We start from the raw sequence: 18,195 nt of genomic DNA on the forward strand, positions 1-18,195 counted from the left end.
AGCTGGTATAGTGCTGTGCTTTGAAATTAGCATGGAAAAAAACCTGTTGAGATAACACACAGATGTTTAGGCTGTTGCTGGGCAGCGCTTATACTAGTCAAGGACATGTCTAGCCTCCCATGCTCTGCTGGGTGCACAAGAAGCTGGAAGGGGAGGGGGCACAGCTAAGAGAGTGGATTCAAACTGACCAAAGGGATATTCCATATCATGTAACGTCATGCCCAGTATGCTACCTGGGAGGGGCTGGCCGGGGGAGGGAGGGAGCAATCACAGCTCGGGGACGGGCAGCGTCGGTCGGCAGGTGGTGAGCGGTTGTATCGTTCGTGTTTCTGCGTTTTTGTTCCTTGTTTTCCCTTTCCTTCCTTTTCCCTTTTATTATATTAACATTACTGTCATTATTATCATAATCATTTATCATCATCATTCTATTGTAGTTATTAAACTGTGCTTATCTCAACCCACAAGTTCTTTTGCTCGTCCGATTCTCTTCCCCATCCCACAGGGGTGGGGGGGGTGGTGAGCAAGCGGCTGCGTGGTGTTCAGTTGCCAGCTGAGGCTGAACCACGACAATACCCTTTCTGGCTTTGAAATTATGGGGTAAGGTTATATTTGATACAGTTTTTTGAGATCCCATTGTCCAAGAGCATCTGATTTGTGGAAATACCTTTCTTGCTGGAAATTCTTGGGAGTGCTTCATTTTATCTGCCAGTCTTGTATTCATCTCACTAGGTGGTAACTATACTCAGGTTTTTTTCTTTGATTTGTCTTGGTCAGACAATTAAACCGCTGCTGTCAGTGATATTGTATTAGAACATGACCAACAAATTTACAAAGAAGTTTAATCTGGGTGAGATTCAAATTGATCAGAAACACTACAGTTCTCTATCTCAAGACTTGCACAAGAGAAAGCACGGTGTATGTCAGCAGAACTTAGGGCATGGCTTGTCTTTCTCACTCTTGCAAACAAGTGTAATGCAAAAAATTACATTAAATTGTTTCTAAGTCTTGGAGGCTTTATTGACAGTAGATTTTGTAGATTTTAGCAAAAGAAAACAATAGTAAGACTGGCATGTCTTTTCCTCTATTAAAGGGAAATTGTTGTGGTCTTACACTAATGGTCTAACAACCCAGTAGAGAATACAGTTGTTTTCCACTGGTTAATCCACTGCTGTGTTTAGTCCTTACTGTGAAATAAGACTGAAGTTCCAAAGAAGGTGCAAAACAGATACACTTGTGAGACATACAGGATATGCTTAGTCTAAGGACTACTAAGCTTTGCAATGGTGATATCTCAATAGTTTAGCAGTTCTGCTTCTTAGCATGTTGTTTACATTTTTATGTTGCAAGCAAGCCTGTAACTATTCTTGGAAAAATTGGTCAGTCACTCCCTAAACTGCTTGTAAGCCTGCCCTGTGAAGAGTTTCTCCAGAATAATAGTGTTACATGTATACAGGTTCTAGAGTTGGCTTTAGTTTGGTTTTTGCTTTTTCAGGGGACAATTGCAGAATGGCTAAATTGAGTAATACAGCACGTACCATTAGCATTGATAACTGGATTGAAACAGAATTGATTCTTTTACTTATAGCTTTGGAAAGTGAAAATGGCTAGTTACTATCAGACACTTAGTTCATTAAATTATGGGTTCTTGGGTTTTGCCGAGTGCTGCTTAATGGGAATGTTTGGACCAAATCAAAATAATTGGATCTTTCAGCTATTTTAATTCCTTAAAGTTATTTGGTTTTCTTTCCGTAGATCACCCTAGATTTTATAATGAAAAGTTTATAATGAATGTTTAGTTCGTGGTCTCATATTGCATCTGTGGACGGTGCTTTGAATGCATGAAGTTTAGACGTTTGTACTTCTTTGAAAAATTGTTAAGGTTACTAGAAAACTTTCTTCACTGAAACTTATATATGACTTTTTTTTAAACTGTGGGTAGGGAAGGCTGTAAGTAGATGGGAAGGTAACTGTTAGTGACAATGACAATTTTAATCGTATTCTGAGTATGATTTATTTATGTTGTTGCAAAACCAAGCCTGCTATGCCAGCAAGCTTTTAATTTTTTTTCATCCAGACCTTTCCATTTCTTGAGCCTTGGCTTTTGTGAATTGCTGCCCATCTGCTAGTAGTAAACAGATGAGTAATTGACAGCCTGTTTCCAACTGGGCCTTGTCAGTTCTATGCCATCTGTTGTCCAGCAGCACAGGAGCTTGGAGAAAAAGAATTAGTTTCCTTAAAAGAACTTTCGGCTTCCTAGATGCAATGTTATTACATAATTTTGTGTTTCCTTTTCTTTTTTTTTAAAAACTCAATTATTTAGAAGAGAATACTCTTAAATGGCAAAAGAACCCTCTGAACAAGAAAGCGCTTATAAATAAAATTTAATGAGTGTTGCCATGATGATGATGTTCAGTGGAAAGAGAACTTGTCTCTTCTACATAAGATGATAGGTAAAATCAGATCTATACATTTCATACCGATTTTTTCCCTTGTTGCTTTGGGAAAGTAGCCTAACTTAATGAACCCAGATTTTGTAGGATATGTCCTGTCCTATCTCAATCTGTTAGGGGCACGTTGTATGGAGCTGTTTGGTCTATACTCCACGCTAACTCTGTCAACTGGCAACATCTCTCAGATGCTGTCAACTAGTTAAGAATAGTTCAGCTTATGTTCCCAAGCAGTGCTTAGGAACCCAGGCATAGCTGCCCAATGGCTTAATAGGACCTAATGGAATATCTTTCTTTTGATTTAAATGAACTGAATTCTTTGATCTTCTTGGCAATTCACATTAAAAAAGGTCTTATTTGGTTTTGTTTTAGGAAATGAAGCAGGAAAAAAACCTTCTTGACGGTCAACTTGAAAAAAAAATGCAGGAGATCCAGCAACTTGAAGAAGAACTAAATGCAATCAAGCAGTCTCTAAAGCAGAGCCAGAATTTTGCAGAAGAGATGAAAAGTGAGTTACGTATTTAAATTTGCAGAACTCCTGTTGCATGTTTAATGATGTATGTTTCCTGCAATCCTGCAAGGTACATTATAAATTAAGTTAAAAAGGTTTCCTCTGTCGGATATGATTAGTGTTTTTAACCGACACTGAGTTTATGCTAAATGGAAATTAATTTTTGTCTGTGAACACATACAGTTTCTGAAGATACACAGTTTTGAAATTAATCAAAATGTACTGAACTTATCAGCAAACTGAACTTCATATTATCTGTCTAAGCCAGAAAACTTCTGTTTTGTAATTTTTGTGTTTCACAGTGTTCAAAAAAGAAAAAAAGGTAGGAAAATGTTACATAACCACTGATATTTGAGTCTTGCTTGCAGTGGTTTTTTTTCTAAATGAGAATACAGTTTTTCAGGAATTGAGTTGAAATATACCTTGTAGTTCTGCTGGATCTGACTAAATAAAAGGGATAGATCCCCACTTCTTCCTGCGCATCCCACTTGTTTCTGTGCATCATTCAAACTTCACGTAAGATTTCAAGATGAAGCTTTTGAATTTGATCCTGTTCACCTTAAAATTAATGACCAAACTTTCCATTGCCTTTGAACTGATGATTTGCTTTTGATTGTATAGAAAATTTGCAGCCTTTACCAGCTGGCTAGTGGAACACAATGCCTTTCCCCCACTGCCAACCACCCACCCCGCATTTATCCTTGGTGGTTCTTAGTCTGTTCCTATAGAGGCAGGGAAACAATTATGACAATTTGGAAAATGACTGAGTAGAATTTTACATTCTTTGGCAGAAATGGAGTATAAGGCTGACCTACAAGAAGGTCATATACTGGAATAAGACCTGTCCTGTTTTTTTTAAAAAAAAAAAAAAGGCAGTGCTACTTTGGTATAAAAATTGGTAAAAGTGAGACACAGAAACAACAGGTAGTTACACCTGAGAAGTAAGGACTGACTGGCTTGGAGTGCAGACTTGTGTCAGACTGCAGAGTGGAAAGTTGACAATGTCTATGAGTACACAGTTTCTGATAGCCTAAGGTGATAGGGACAATTCTTTATCCAGTGATTATAACTTGAGAGTAATGCTTTGTACTGAGTGAGAATTGAAAACAGTAAAAGTAAATAGTAAAATTTCATCTAGAAAATTATCAGTAGAATTGCGAGTATTGACTGGCAAATATTTGATGGTGTTTTCTTTTACAGATAAGAATGCTTTTCAGGAAGCAGAGCTGAAGTTACTAGAAGAGAAATTTAAAAAGCAAGAGAGCTCTCTTTCACTGGAGAAGCTGAAAATAGCTTTAGCTGACATGGAAAAGCAACAAGGTTCTACCCGAGACCTCCTTAAGGAAAAAGATAATCATATCAAAGAACAAAACTGTAAAATAAGTAAAATGGAGGAAGAATCAGAAGCTTTGCAGAGGCTTCTTGGATTCAAGCAGAGAGAATGTGAAGAATTGCAAAAAGAGGCTACTGCTTTTTCTCAGTGGAAAAATGAAAATGACTATCTTGTAAATAAACTTAAGTCTGAAAAGGAAGGTATGATGACTCATATTAATGACTTGGAGAGTTCCCTTCAAAGTCAGCAAATCAAAAATCTTGAGCATAGTGAGAAACTCAGAATGATGGAAGATGAAAGTGACAGGAAAAGCACAGAGATTAGAGAACTTAAAGACATGCTGGAACGTAAAAGTGCAGAATTAGAAGAACAAAAAAGCGCTTTTGATGAACTTCAGCACAAAGCAGAATGTTCTGATAAGAAGTACTGTGAAGAGCTAGAAAATATGTCCTGTAAAATATTCCAGCTTATCAACCAAGTTGGTGAACTAGAAGAAAAGTTACAGTCAGCAGCAAGTGAAGGACTGCAAAGAGAGCAATGTTATCATGACCTGCTTGGTGAATATGAAAAAATCTGTCGCCTTGTAAAAGCAAAAGATACTTCAGAAATGACAGAAAATGGAGAAGTTAATTTACAAAGTGGTCGGGATGAAACTGTTTCAGATAATATGCAACGTGCAGCAAATAACTCCATTGCTGAGAATCACGGAGGTGCAAGAGCTCTTCTAGAAGTAGGAAAAACTACGGATCTGGACATTTTACAAGATCAGATCTCTTCTCTTGAGACTTCCTTAGTGGCTCAAAAGCAGCTGAATTCAGATCAGCAGCAGCAGTATGAAGACTTATTGCAAATAAAGGGTGAAACAGAAGAAAGATTATTTAATGCAGAACAGATGCATGAAAGCTTTGTGACAGAAACTAAACAGCACTTTACTAGCTTGCAAGCGGATATTTCAGCGCATCAGAAATCAGTTGAAGAAACTTTAGCTATTCTTGAGGAAAGGGACATGCAACCGCAAACTCTGAATGAAAGATTAGAAAACCGGCAAGCTGAGCTTCAGGATTTAAAAATCAATAATAATTTGCTTGAGGATTCGGTAAGACAGCTGAAACTCATGTCTGGAACATGGGAATCAGAGAAGGAGGACATGTCTTCAATGATTTGCTCATATAGCAAAAAAGTTGAGGAACTTACTGAAGAAAATGCAACCCTTAGGGATTTAAGCAGAGCTTTAGAGCAAGAACAAATAACTTTACTGGAAGCAAATAAAAATCTCTCTAATAGTTTAAAGGAAAGAGAAGAAATAATTTCTGAAATGTCCAGCAAACATGAGGAGGAAAGACAACACATTGAATCAAGAACTGAAGAAATCAAAACAGAGCTTAAAGTTTTGCAAGCAAAGTATAAATCATTGGAAGAAGAAAATTCAAACATGATGAGCATTCTGAGAGAGCAGACAATTGAGTTTGAGGAAAAGAAAGCGAAATTAGAAAAAGAGAAGCAGGTATTTAGTGAGAATAAAGATATCTTACATAAACTAATAGCCTCAGAAGAAATAAAAAAGGATTTGGTTCAAGAACTTCAGCAACTGCAGTCAGAATTTTCCAATATCCAACATGTGGCTTCTACGGAGCTTGACTGTTTAAGACAGGAAACGTTAAATATCAGGGCAACACAAAATACAATGCAAGAGAAATGTGGTATTATATTTCAAGACAAGGAGCAATTGGGAAGGGAAGTAGAAACAAGAAGTGAACCTCTAATGTCTGAAGATAGTTGTGAAGGGAGACTCCATTCAGAACAGTTGAGGAAGTCCATGGAAGAGAAGGATGCTGAGCTGAATAAATACCAAGTTAAACTTGAGCTTCTTCAAATGGATTTTGAGGACAGAGAACTCTCCTTAGCGAACTACAGGTTAGAAGTAATGCAACTGGAGACCGCTTTAAAAGGCATGAACGTAGAACTTGAGAAAAGTGTGAGAGAGAACGAGAGACTGCAGCAAGAACTACTGTCTGTTAAAGAATCGAAAACTTCAGGTTCTCCACTTACAGTATTAGATGAAGATGGCCACTCATTGGAGTATAATTATGATACTGTTTCCCAGAAGTGTGGCAAAGGAGGAATGGATGAAAGTTATTCATCGGTCTTGCTGGTGTCCTCTTTGCAGGTAACCATAAACAATCTGAGTGAACTTGAGAAAATGTGTGAGAGGCTGCAGAGTGAGAACATTGTATTAGCCTCTGGATTTAATGATTCAAAAACCAATGGCATCACAGGTATTAATAAAGTGGCTGAAGAGAAAGAGAACATAATAAATACAGATAAAAATGTAAAAGTGGAGAAAGCTATTTTTCCTGATGAACTTATGGATCAAACTGATAACAGTGATCTGAGAAAGTATTTTGATAATAAGGAAATGGCCTGCAGACTTAAAGAATGCAGTACTGGACCCAGTTCTGACTACGAAGATTTAAAATTGTTGAGCAAAGAAGTTAAAATACATTTTGCTGAAGTAAGAGAGAAGCTTTTGTCTTTCCAAAATGAACATATAAAATTATATGAACAACATTGCAGCATGAGCTCAAAGATATCTGAGCTGCAGTCTTGTATTGAAATACTGAAGGCAGAAAATTCTGCATTGTCAACAAGTCTAAGCAATGCTCACATAGATTCTGTGAGAGTGCCACTATCTTCTAGCCAAAATGACACGCCATTTAAATTAGATGAAACTAAGTCCATGGTTTCTTCCTCAGATCTTTCTGAAAGTCCCTGTTTTATAGAAGTAAGTGAGGTGCTTGATTCTTGTGACAGTGGTGTGTGCAAATGGACAGAAGAAATTAATCAGCCGGACAGTTCGGCAGAAATAATTTCAGAAGGTGCAACAAAAGTTTTGGTTGAAAATTGTCATAATGATCACAAATTGGACTCTGTTAGAGAGCCCAGGAGTATTGCTCCTAGAAAATCTAACCTTGAGAGTAGAATTGAAGGACTTCAGATGCTGTGTCAGACATACGAGAAGGCCATCAAAGTGCTCGAAGACCAATTTCACATTCAAGAGAATATGAAAAATGAGGAAATAGAAGAGCTAAAAAAAGTGATACTTTCTGAAAGAAAAGAAATAGATCACCTCAAAGAGCAAAATCTGTCTGACAAGGAAGAATGGCAGCAGAAACTGAATAATGTGATCATGGAGATGGAGTGCAAACTGGCAGCAGAAAGAAAACAAACTGAGAATCTGTCTTTGGAGCTGGAAGCAGCAAGACTCCAACTACAAGTCCTTGATTTAAGTTCTCACTCACTGCTGTGCACAGATATTGAAAATGTAAGTAATTGCTGTCATGCAAATCAGTTTTATGTAAACCCTTTGATTTACGGTAAGCCAAATTTAATTTTTTAAATTAAAGGTGTTGAAAATTTTGTCTCAGAAGTAGTACTGTTCTTCAGAGAAGGTAGAAAAATAATCTGTACCTTGAGTTCTGCTTTATTCATCACAGGGATCATGAGAAATAACAAATGATGACAAAAGCAACAAGTCTAGTCTGTTACAGTTGTGTAATACTTTGTGCTACTCTTGGTTTTTCTTCAGGTCTGTGTTAGTGTGGATCATGCTGTGTTAGTGGGTGTGTATGCACTGTATGTATCCGTACTGTGCTTACAACTTTGATCTCTGATTTAACACAGTCAGTTAAAGATGCACACACTTCCCATGTCCCTTTGTGGGACAAGCAAACTAGGGTTACTTCCACACCTCTAATTCCTTTCAGTAGCAACACAGCAGAAGAGAATGAGCTGCTAGCAGAACAGTTAATTTTCATTTCAGCCTGAATTCCTTCAAAATACCTACAGGAACAAGAAATTTGGGAGTCAGCTCTGTCTTTTTTTTAGCACTGTAGATGGCGTGCAACCAGTGACCAAGGTTTTGCTGCTCCTTGTAATGAGCAGCAGAATCAAAATTTCAATCAGAATGGAGCAAAACCAGTTGAATTCTTGCATACAGTGTATTAGACTATTTCCCCTTAAAAATGAATCTAACAGGTGTATTTTCTGCTTTTGAGAATTCCAGTTTTGACCATTAAGTCCTGTGCAAGTGGCCTCCAATGCTCAGTCAACATAGACTCAGAAATTAAAATTTTACACTGGTGTCACAGTCAGAACGTCTTGAAGCTCTGCATTTTGGCCAACTGCAACACCGAGCAACTGTTCATTGCAGAGAAGAAACTCTCTCACACAGAACATCCACACTGATACATAAACACTTGAAGAAAGAAATACTGTTCCTTACCATACATAGCTGGAGCTTTTTTAAGATTAAGTACTCAGTACAGATCATTCAGGTGCTGCCTTCAGATCTTTTTTTGGATTCCTCAAGTTTTGAAGTTGCTTGTTTATAATGTTTCAAATGAGAGCATCAGGTGGCAGCAAATGTAAGCCCAGTTATCAGAGACAGTGGTAGTTTGGAAAAGGGATTGTTTGAGGATTTGGGCTTGTGTCTCCTGAAGATTCTCTGGTGTCTAATGGAAGGTGAGCAGTAAACATTTCCCCCATTAGTGGTACTAGTAAATTTCCACTTTGTCACGTAGACACCTATTTTCCCAAAATATGGAAGCATGTGATATCTTTGCACCTAGTCTTCCAGTAAACTTGGCTGAAATTTCTCCCTCAGTATATTTAAAACCTTTTTGCCAAAGATGCATGTGTGTATAAAAAAGTGAAAATCCTTTCCATAAGAAAGCCAGTTCTGAAGTAGAAAAGGATGCTATCTATTTATTTCGCGTAAGATGAGGAGCTTTACTAGTTTAAGAAAACTTTTAAAACTGACTTTGGTTTTTTTCTCATAGATGTTCTTTTTCTTTTCCTTTTTTTTAATGGATTGATTCTTAACCCTTGCAGAACACTGAACAAGGAAACAGTAGCCCTTATCAATTGGCAGTGCCTATAGAAAACTCAGCACTGAGAAGCAATAAACCCAACCTAAGCCCTATTGAGAAAATGGCTGTAGGAGATACCTCTGCATGTGAAAATGTAGCTGAGACTACTGAAGCAAGATTAATGGAAGGTTATACTGAGAAGACATCTGGAGAACACAAGTGTAGAAATATGTCAGGAAAAATAACCAGCCCTTCAGACTATGCCAGTGCATTGTCATTTTCCAACAGTAGTATCTCTTTAGGTGCAGGGGATTTCTATGAAAATCAAATAACCACTGAAGCGCTTCAGGAGGAGGCAAAACAGCAGACTGCTGAAAATTTGAAGCTGATCTGTGAGGCAGAGGAAAGTCATAAGCATGTTGATTTACTATTGAAAGCTGAGCAATTAACCTCAGAACTGAACTTTCAGAATGCACAATTAATTCCGAAGAGGTCAGCTTTTGCAGAACTGGAGGAAGCTACTGTAGTTGTTAAGGAAGAAGACTGTGGCATAAAGGAAGAAGTGGAATCAGTCTCTGTCAATAAGCAGCAATTATCTCTTTGGGTAGTCTCGTTAGAAAAAGAACCTGAGAATGTAGAGTCTGAGCTGGAGATACATAAAGTTAGATTGTCTAATGCAGCAGACACATTGGATGACGTAGAAATGACCAAGAGAGATTGTCGTGAACAATTCCTTGCAGCTGAAAATGAACAGAGGAGTCCAAAATCTGAGCAAGTTAATATTGAGAACAATGCCTTGTTCATAGAGTGCGATATTGAAATGCTTCAGGCAAAATGTCAGCAATTAGAAACGGAGAGGGAAGTTAACCTGAAAACTATTTCTAGCTTTCAAGAGCACCTTGTTTCAGTCACAGCTGAGAGAAACCATATTGGCCAAGAACTGAGTATTTTGTCTGAAAATAAAAAAGAACTGGATCAGAAGTATCAGAAGCTACAAGAGAAATTAAAAGAGCTGGAGTCAACTAAGGTGGATTCTGCTGAAATCATTAGAAGGCTAGAGGGTGAAGTAAGGACACGAACAAATCTGCTTGAGAATGCAAAATCCGATGTATATCAATTATCAAATGAAAAAGATAATCTTCTGCAGAAGCTGCAAAGATTGGAAAATGATGCTCTGTCTTTTGCCTTAGAAAAAGGAAAATTCCAAAATGAAGCAGCAGATTTGAAAAAGGAGAAAGAGCTGATTGTAAGAGAGTTGGAAATGATGTGGAGTAAATTAAATTCATCAGAAATGGAAAATTCAAAGCTTTCCAGATCTTTGGAAGGCTTGTTAATGGAAAAAGGTGAACTTGCTGCTAGACTTAGCTCAGCACAGAAAGAAGTAGACCAAATGCGACATGGCATTGAGAAGCTGAAAGTAAAAATTGAATCCGATGAGAAGAAAAAACACCATGTTGCTGAAAAGCTGAAAGAGAGTGAACGAAAAGCTGACTCTCTTCTGGATAAAATAGAGAGGCTTGAAAGAGAATTGGAGATGTCAGAGAAAAACCTAGAAGATACAATTATTCAGTCAGAGGCTGCTAAAGCAGAGGCAGAAACATTAACAATGGAGATGGAAGAGATGACTGAAAAGCTGAAATGTTTCAACTCACAAATTGATGTCCTCACCTCACAAAAAGTGTGTTTGGCTAAAGATTTAAAAGAAAAGCAAGAAAGAATCCTTGAACTAGAGTCTTCAAATTTGACTACAGCAAAACTGTTAGAAGAAAAGGAGGAAGAAAAGATGCAAATCAAGGATGAGTTTGAAAATACTGTGGTATTGCTGAAATCTGAGCTCAAAGACGTAAGCAAGAAATTAGAGTTTTCTTGTAAGGAGGAAGCAGATGCTAAAGCAAAAGAGCAAGTCTTGATTAATCAGGTGGCTCATCTTGAGCAAGATAAAACAACACTCTTACAGGAATGTCAGGAAATAAAAAATGAAAATATCAAATTAGGTCAAATGAGGGAAGTACTTGTTCAAGAATTGATGGATTGTAAACAAAAACTTGATGAAAAGCTGCAGGAAAATGGTGCTCTTCAAAAGCAGGTGAAAGAAACAGAGGAGCTGTCTTTACAGCTGACACACATGCAACATGAGCATGAATGCTGGCACCAGGAAAAAAAAAAGCTGCGGAATTTGATTGCTGAGTTGAAGCTGAAGGAAGAACATTTTTCTGATAATGAAACCTTTCTGGATATCCTGAATGTTCTAAAAATGTCTTATAAGGACCTTGAGAAGGAACTGGAATATACACTTAGTGAAAAGAGCACTTTATGTAAAAAGGTAATACCATTTCCATTAGGGTAGAGTTCCCTTTTTAGGAGTGAGGATAAAGTGTCCTCTGGGCTTACTACTTCCTTCGTAAATTATATCTTAAAATAGCTTTAACCTCGAACTTTTACAGTAAGCATCCTATTTTTAAAATTCTGGTTTCAATGCAATCATGAGTTTGCATTGAAGTTACAGAGCTGGAAAGCATGACATTGTTTTGTGTAGGATGAATGGGAAGATTGCTTGAAAGTACGCATAGATGTTTAAGTAATGAAACGATGCAGGATAGTTTCCTCTTTCCTGTAGAAGAAAGAGAGGAAAGACAAATTAGTATTGGGCGAGTGAGTTTTTATATCAAGAATAAGTACTTCACGAGCTCAAAAGAAATTGAAACAATTGGACACTTTTCATGTGAAAACAGCATTAGCCTGCTGTGACTCTTGCTTGGAGTTGGACCAGCTATGGGAATAACATAACCCATCTTAAAAACTGCTTGTTGCATATAAGAAAACTCTTTGGAGGTCATGACATGTATTAAAACTAATTCTGGAAAATTTAATTTCAGGTAAATGAACTGACTGAAAGTCATACTGAGCTGCAGGTCAAGCTAACAGATACTGAACAGAAGATTTCCAAATTACAGGAAGAATTTACCACAGAAAGAAACAAGCTTGTTGAAGAAATACAACTTATTCAAAAGCATTCAGAAAAGAACAAAGTTAGTTACTCTGTGTGTAGTATTTCTGTGTTCAAGGACATTGCTCAAGTACGGTCAATGTGTGGAGGTTGGTCAAGGGAGCTGTGCTAATGTACAGTATCAGAGGTTCTTGCTTTCCAAATTTTCTAACTTATAATGTTCTCTTCTGAGGTAGAATTATTAATAGGTTTTCCCCCTCCTTTCTATTGAAACTATATTTTCTCAGCATAAAGGCTAAGGTAGATATCTAGAAATCTTTCAGTGCCAAGAAATTGTCTCTACTACAGGCATTCAGTCATCAGACTGAGGATGTTAGATGATAAAATGTAACATTTCTCAAGCTTGTTTTAAAGCTAAACTACTTTCAGTGTTCAGCAGTGTTGAAGTACTTTCAGGACAAAGTCAAGGCAAAAGCAGTTTTAGAGTCTGTTTTTAACTTGTTCATATTTAATTCTTAGACTGTTTTACGATCTGGACAACTGTAGGTCTTATTTGTGAACAATATTATGTGTTTAAACCAACTTAAGTGGTCTTCTGACCTACTTACACTATTTACAAAATTTTATAACCAGGGGCTTGTTTCTGTTGTGATGTTGAGGATTTTGAGTGGGAAAAGAAAGGAGATTTGGGCATCTTTCAGAAACCCTGTATGGAAATACAGGCCAACTGTACAAAAAGTACAGTTATAAAAGCTGGATCAAAATGAAAATGCTTAAAGTTTTGTGATCTTAAAGAAGGTGAGGAAAGTGATGCTTAACCTCGCAAGTCACGCTCAGATGGAACAATGTTTGGAAAGGTTAAGCTTTGATTTTGGCAGTGCTGCTTGATTTAACAGTTTTGGCAAACTTGCACTCAGTGTACCCCTCAGATCGTACTGTTTCTTTCTAGAAGACCCTCCTTTGCCTCCTATCCTGTCTTTTGTGTTCAGCTGTTCCGTTCTTTGATTACAGTGTGTTTAGCCACTGTTAAATACTTTCTTCATACCAAGTTGTTTTTGGCAATTCAAAGACGTTTCAGACGTAAAGTCAAATAGTTTAATGAGTCAACTGTTTCTCCATTGAAACAATTCTAAATACCAAAGAATGTGCTATTACTGTTTACAGATTCAGCTGCATCTAACTGTGTCAGAAAAAAATGAACTGACTAAGAGTTTGGAGATGGTCCAGAAAGAACTACAAGAAAAAGAAAGTGAAATGAAAAGAGAAATATCAGAATATAAAGACAGACTACTTCAAGCGGCAAAAGAGCATCATGATGCTCTGACAGAAGCAAACCGAAAGGTAAATCAGAAAATGAGAAGAATGGTGCTGTGAGTTTTTAATTAAATTCTACATACTTTACAAAATTTTGCTGATCCTATTGCAAAAGAAATTGTCTTTTCTAACAGTATTACCAAACTCTATATGTACTTACCTTGGAACTCAGTAAGTGTTAAATTAACTTTTTCCATATAGCAAGCAGCAAAAGATGAATTTACCTCCGAACTCAGGAAGTGTTAAGTGTATATATAATGTATCTGGGAGAATACATTTGAAAAAGGGAAAGCAACAGTATGTTTTAATCCAGGAAATGCTTGTTTTGCTAGGAATGAGGAAGAAAGATTAACCACTTTATGATATAAGGACAAATTTGTTGGAAATCCATTTGTCAGCCGTGCAATACCCAAAGAGCCATCATCTGTTCCGCAGAAATACCTGTCTATGAATGTGTACTTGAGGCCATGACACAGGCAAAAAAATTACTCTAATTATTTCTTAATTTCATTCTTGTGAATATAAAGTAAATTTAAGAGCAAGTTATAGTAAATTAAAGGGCTTTCTAATGGTAGACTTCTCAGAGGCAAGAGTCTGGTATTAAAAAGGTATACTTGAGACAAATTGCTCTTTCAGTTTTAAACTCCTCAAAACATACCAAGCAAATTTGCTATGGAATTCTGGTAGGCTGTGATATGCTCTTAAGTACATCTTTAAAATACAACTCAATGTCCTTTTTAGTATCATAGTAATTAGGCATATTTTCTTTCTCTAGAATGAAGTAGAAATTGAGGCCTGTCAAGATAAGATGAATTTGCTGGAGCACTTTGTCAGCTCACAAAAATTGGAAATTGAGCATCTGAAGTCAAATAAAGAAGAACTAAGTAATTCTCTTAATGAAACTAATCAAACCTTAGGAGAGCTCCTAAAAGCTAAGGTAAGAAACAATATGTAAGCATTGCCAGTTACATGAGACCCAAGGCACCATATAGTAAAATAAATGTAGGATTAGAAACCAGTGCTCCAGAGCTTTGGCTTGACTTTGATACAGTCTTTTTTTTCCACTAATGAGAATGTAGAGCACGGAGGAAACATTGTTACTATTGATCTACATTAGAAAAATTCTGTTACATATGCCACCTCTGAGATCACCTAGAAATGGTTTATGTGATACTAAACACAGCATTCTATTGTTTACACTGAACATTGCAACTGGGTTATCATGTGGTTAGAATACACTCAAAGAGAATTTGCAGTACCTTTGTTTTCTGTTTGTGAATTACTTTGATGGTAAAAGATACCATGTTCTGTCTTAAGTGTTAGTCTTGATACATTGCTCTTGATTCTTGAGAGTTTATCAATTCCATTTTATATAGAATTCTCATTACAATTATTAACTAGTGTAATTTTCTAAACAATAAAGCTGTTCTCAGTGATGATAGAATATGAGCTTCACATACTGTGAACAACTGATAGCTGGGAACAGTTCTAGATATGCTTGGTTTGCTTTCTAGTAGCAGAGGTAAAATTTAACTGTCCATATAACTTAATTTTTTTATTAATTTCCCTTGCATTTTTCTCATCTACCTTTTTTTTTTTTTTATGTCCTGCTTCTGGCTGTGATTGATTGCTGGCTCCAACTCTGTACTCCCACTTTGGGAATGAGTGTCTCTCTAAATGCACTCTTGAAGAAACATAGTCAATTCAATTTACTTGCAAGTAAACACTGAACTGCAATGCATTCATCTTGCTCAACAGTTCTTTATTCCATAGGGCCCTCTGCTGTGGTGTTAATTTAATACCAGCAGTCCAATGATACAGTACTACAGGATATGTGCCAGTGACAGAAGACAGTACCCATGGTAGTGTAAATGTAGCATACGAGGCTTCCAGCTGTGCTCACTCTGTGGTATTTGCACACAGGTCAGTTCCAGACCAGATGAGGAAGAGAGGGCAGCCCAGGAGAGTAGAAGTGGGTGGAAAGGAATGATCTGCTGCTGCTCTGAACAGTATTTTTGAGCTGGAATTTAGAGTGCAAAGCAGGCCTGGGTTATGTTGCCTCTGTGGTAATAAGATGCATTAGGGATGAAAAGAAGAATAAAGGAGACTCAGACTAGGAGAGAGCACTTTACAATGCAGAGTGTTGCTTTGAAATCTGTTATCTGGAAAGCAGCACTTTCTTATGCCATGCCAATGAAGTGGTAACAGGGGAAAAAGGACTACTGCCTCAGAGTTCATACAGCATTCTCATAGGTAGGATGCTAGCTTTGCCATCAGTAATCTGAACATTCATAATCTGTTGGTATATCTGAAGAGAGTAAGTATTCCTTATTGGTATTTGAATCCTTGTTTTTCTGCTGAGTTATCACCTGTGTGTACCCGTCTAGTAAGAGGACTTTCATGTTCCCTGCAGTAAAGGAGCTGCTATAATGAGGCTGTACAGAAACAAGCAAACAAGTATACATTACAACCATGCTCTACACCTAATATTGCATAATAACAGTTGAGCTTCCATTTGACATTGTAATGTTTAAATGGAAGAAATTTATGTTTCTGGTGTAAAACTACATTTCTTATTTTGTAGGCTGATAACATTAACATTATAGTTCAACTGAAGAAGGAGAATGAATTTGCCCACAGTGAAGTGCAGCAGTGGATGAAATCCTGTAAGCAGATGGAACGGGAAAAGGAAATGTTGCAGAAACAACTAGTTGAACGTGACGAACTATTAAAGAAGAAAAATCAAACTATGTCAAAATATACGAAAGAAGGTAACTGAATCTAGATTCCGTCTTAATGCTTTCTTAGCAGTGCATTAGTTTGTAAAACTTTTTTCCCTAAAAAGGCCATTTGCATATGCAGCTCTAATACAGAGCATGATTCTCAACCAGTATAAAAAAGTACAACTGCAAATGTGTTAAACATTTTCAAAATCTAGTTCATCATCTTTCTCTTAAAGAGGCAACTCTGGCTTTTGCATATATATTATAAATATTACATTTTTGTGGTTAAAAGTGACTTAATGATGAAGGGGAGTGTTTTTCTTAATAACTAAAGTTTGTGTGCAAATTCTTTTATCGTTTTCCAGCAAGCTTTCCCCTCTGATTCTCATGCTATGTCCTTTATATTTTGGCTTATCTCATGAGATACACGATATTGTGAAAGATACTTAAAGAAAGTTAGGGGTATAAATTCGAGTGTCCAGAAGTTACAAAATGACTGGGAAAATGTTTGCCCATTGACTGGTCAAGGATTCTTTTGAAATTTTACATGTTTGTTCTCTATTTAGCAAATACATTCTTATGTCTGACACATTACTAATTTTGTTATACACTGTCACTTTTTTTACAGTTGCACAGTTTTAGAACATGTGCAATTAATTAAAAGATGTGTGACCATTTCATTATAAATTCTTATACATGCGTCTTTTTTAATGTCAGTTATATGAATAATGTTGTTTTGCTTGGAAAGGTGCTGATGAGAATGCCATTACAGAAGAAATTAAATTAAAACTGGAAGAATTACAGGAGTCTACAGAAGTGAAAACCAGAGAAGCAAATGAGAACTTGGAGAAATACTGCTCTCTAATTGTTAAATATTATAAACTAGAGGAAGCAAATGAGATGCTAAAGACACAAGTCAGTTTGCTGAGTGCTCAGCTGAAACAGCCAACAAGCGATGCTGTCAGCACTCCTTCACTGAATTCTGATAACTCATTAACAGTGAGCAATCAGTCTGTCAAAGAGATGAGGTCAGACGAAGATACTACTAAGCCTTCAAGTAAAAGGCAGAGGTATGAAGACAACAGGAAAGATAATGGAGAACCAAGATCTCCTGTGCCAGAGACTTCATCAAAAAAAAAAAGGAGGGATGATATCTGTCAAAATTTGCTGTGTAAGGAGAACACAGATGGTGAGCCAGATGGGCTTCCAGAAGTAGTGAAAAAAGGTATTTATAGTGTTTCATAAAGGCAAACATTCTCTGAGCACAGCAGGGGTTTTTTTGCTGAATTAGTTTTACTCTGGGTGAGTAGGTGACTATGCAAACATTTTTGGTGACATTTTTGGCAATGGAAGGTGAAAATAGTCAATGGGATACATGCAAGTTACTGTCAGGTTAGTGTTTGTGGAGCTGTGGTGTTAGAACAGAATAATATATTTATGTTGGTTTAATAACTACCATTCTGCTAACAGTCAAATGGTCCTAGCAGTCACAACTTTGTAGTTCCTCATGATGCTTGTCTTAGAGGCTAAGTGTATGGTGAGTAACAGCAACAAAGTTTTGCTGACAGAAGACTTGCTCTAGTCATTTAAAAGGATTATTTGAACCATTCACTGAAATGTACAGGACAATAATGTGGAGTTAATGTAATCTTAAAGGCCACAAGATTGGAGTGCTAGAGTACCATGCTATGATGGAGTCACATTTGCTCCCTCCATAGCCCCACACTTCCTTCAGTATTCCTCCTTACGAGGTCAAAATGGCAGTTAGTAGCTCTGCAGGGTGTAACTGGCAAGTGGTTGGTGGTGAGAGCTGCAGGGGGACCCTGAGGAAGATGGTCAGGCCTGCCCCGTGCCAGACATGGTCAGGTTCAGCTGGCTCCAAAGGACAAAACTGTGCACCAAGATGGAACCAGTCAGAGGTGTTTGTCGCGTCTCCGTGGAAATGTGAGTAAGAAAGGGCAATAAATGCTGAGATGAAGGAAAAACAGTGCTGTGGCTGGAGGGACAGGAATAATGTTGAAGCGAAGTATTGTTCGGAGCAGGACATGGGGC

General features: G+C 37.2%; 1 protein-coding gene across 3 annotated transcripts in view; it reads left to right on the forward strand.

Moving 5' to 3' along the window:
• The window catches only part of CENPF (centromere protein F), a 44,299-nt gene that overhangs the window by 21,035 nt on the left and 5,069 nt on the right, over positions 1-18,195 (forward strand). For 2 of the 3 annotated variants that reach the window (XM_064446235.1, XM_064446236.1), the window contains exons 11-18: positions 2,820-2,955; positions 4,159-7,613; positions 9,182-11,482; positions 12,036-12,188; positions 13,271-13,447; positions 14,196-14,357; positions 16,005-16,191; positions 16,892-17,368. In XM_064446235.1, the coding sequence (XP_064302305.1) occupies positions 2,820-2,955; positions 4,159-7,613; positions 9,182-11,482; positions 12,036-12,188; positions 13,271-13,447; positions 14,196-14,357; positions 16,005-16,191; positions 16,892-17,368 (7,048 nt within the window). The remainder of the gene's footprint in view (positions 1-2,819; positions 2,956-4,158; positions 7,614-9,181; positions 11,483-12,035; positions 12,189-13,270; positions 13,448-14,195; positions 14,358-16,004; positions 16,192-16,891; positions 17,369-18,195) is intronic. The other variant, XM_064446237.1, reaches the window with a different exon arrangement.

Source organism: Phalacrocorax carbo, chromosome 3 (assembly GCF_963921805.1).
Source record: "Phalacrocorax carbo chromosome 3, bPhaCar2.1, whole genome shotgun sequence".
NCBI classification, from domain to species: domain Eukaryota; kingdom Metazoa; phylum Chordata; class Aves; order Suliformes; family Phalacrocoracidae; genus Phalacrocorax; species Phalacrocorax carbo.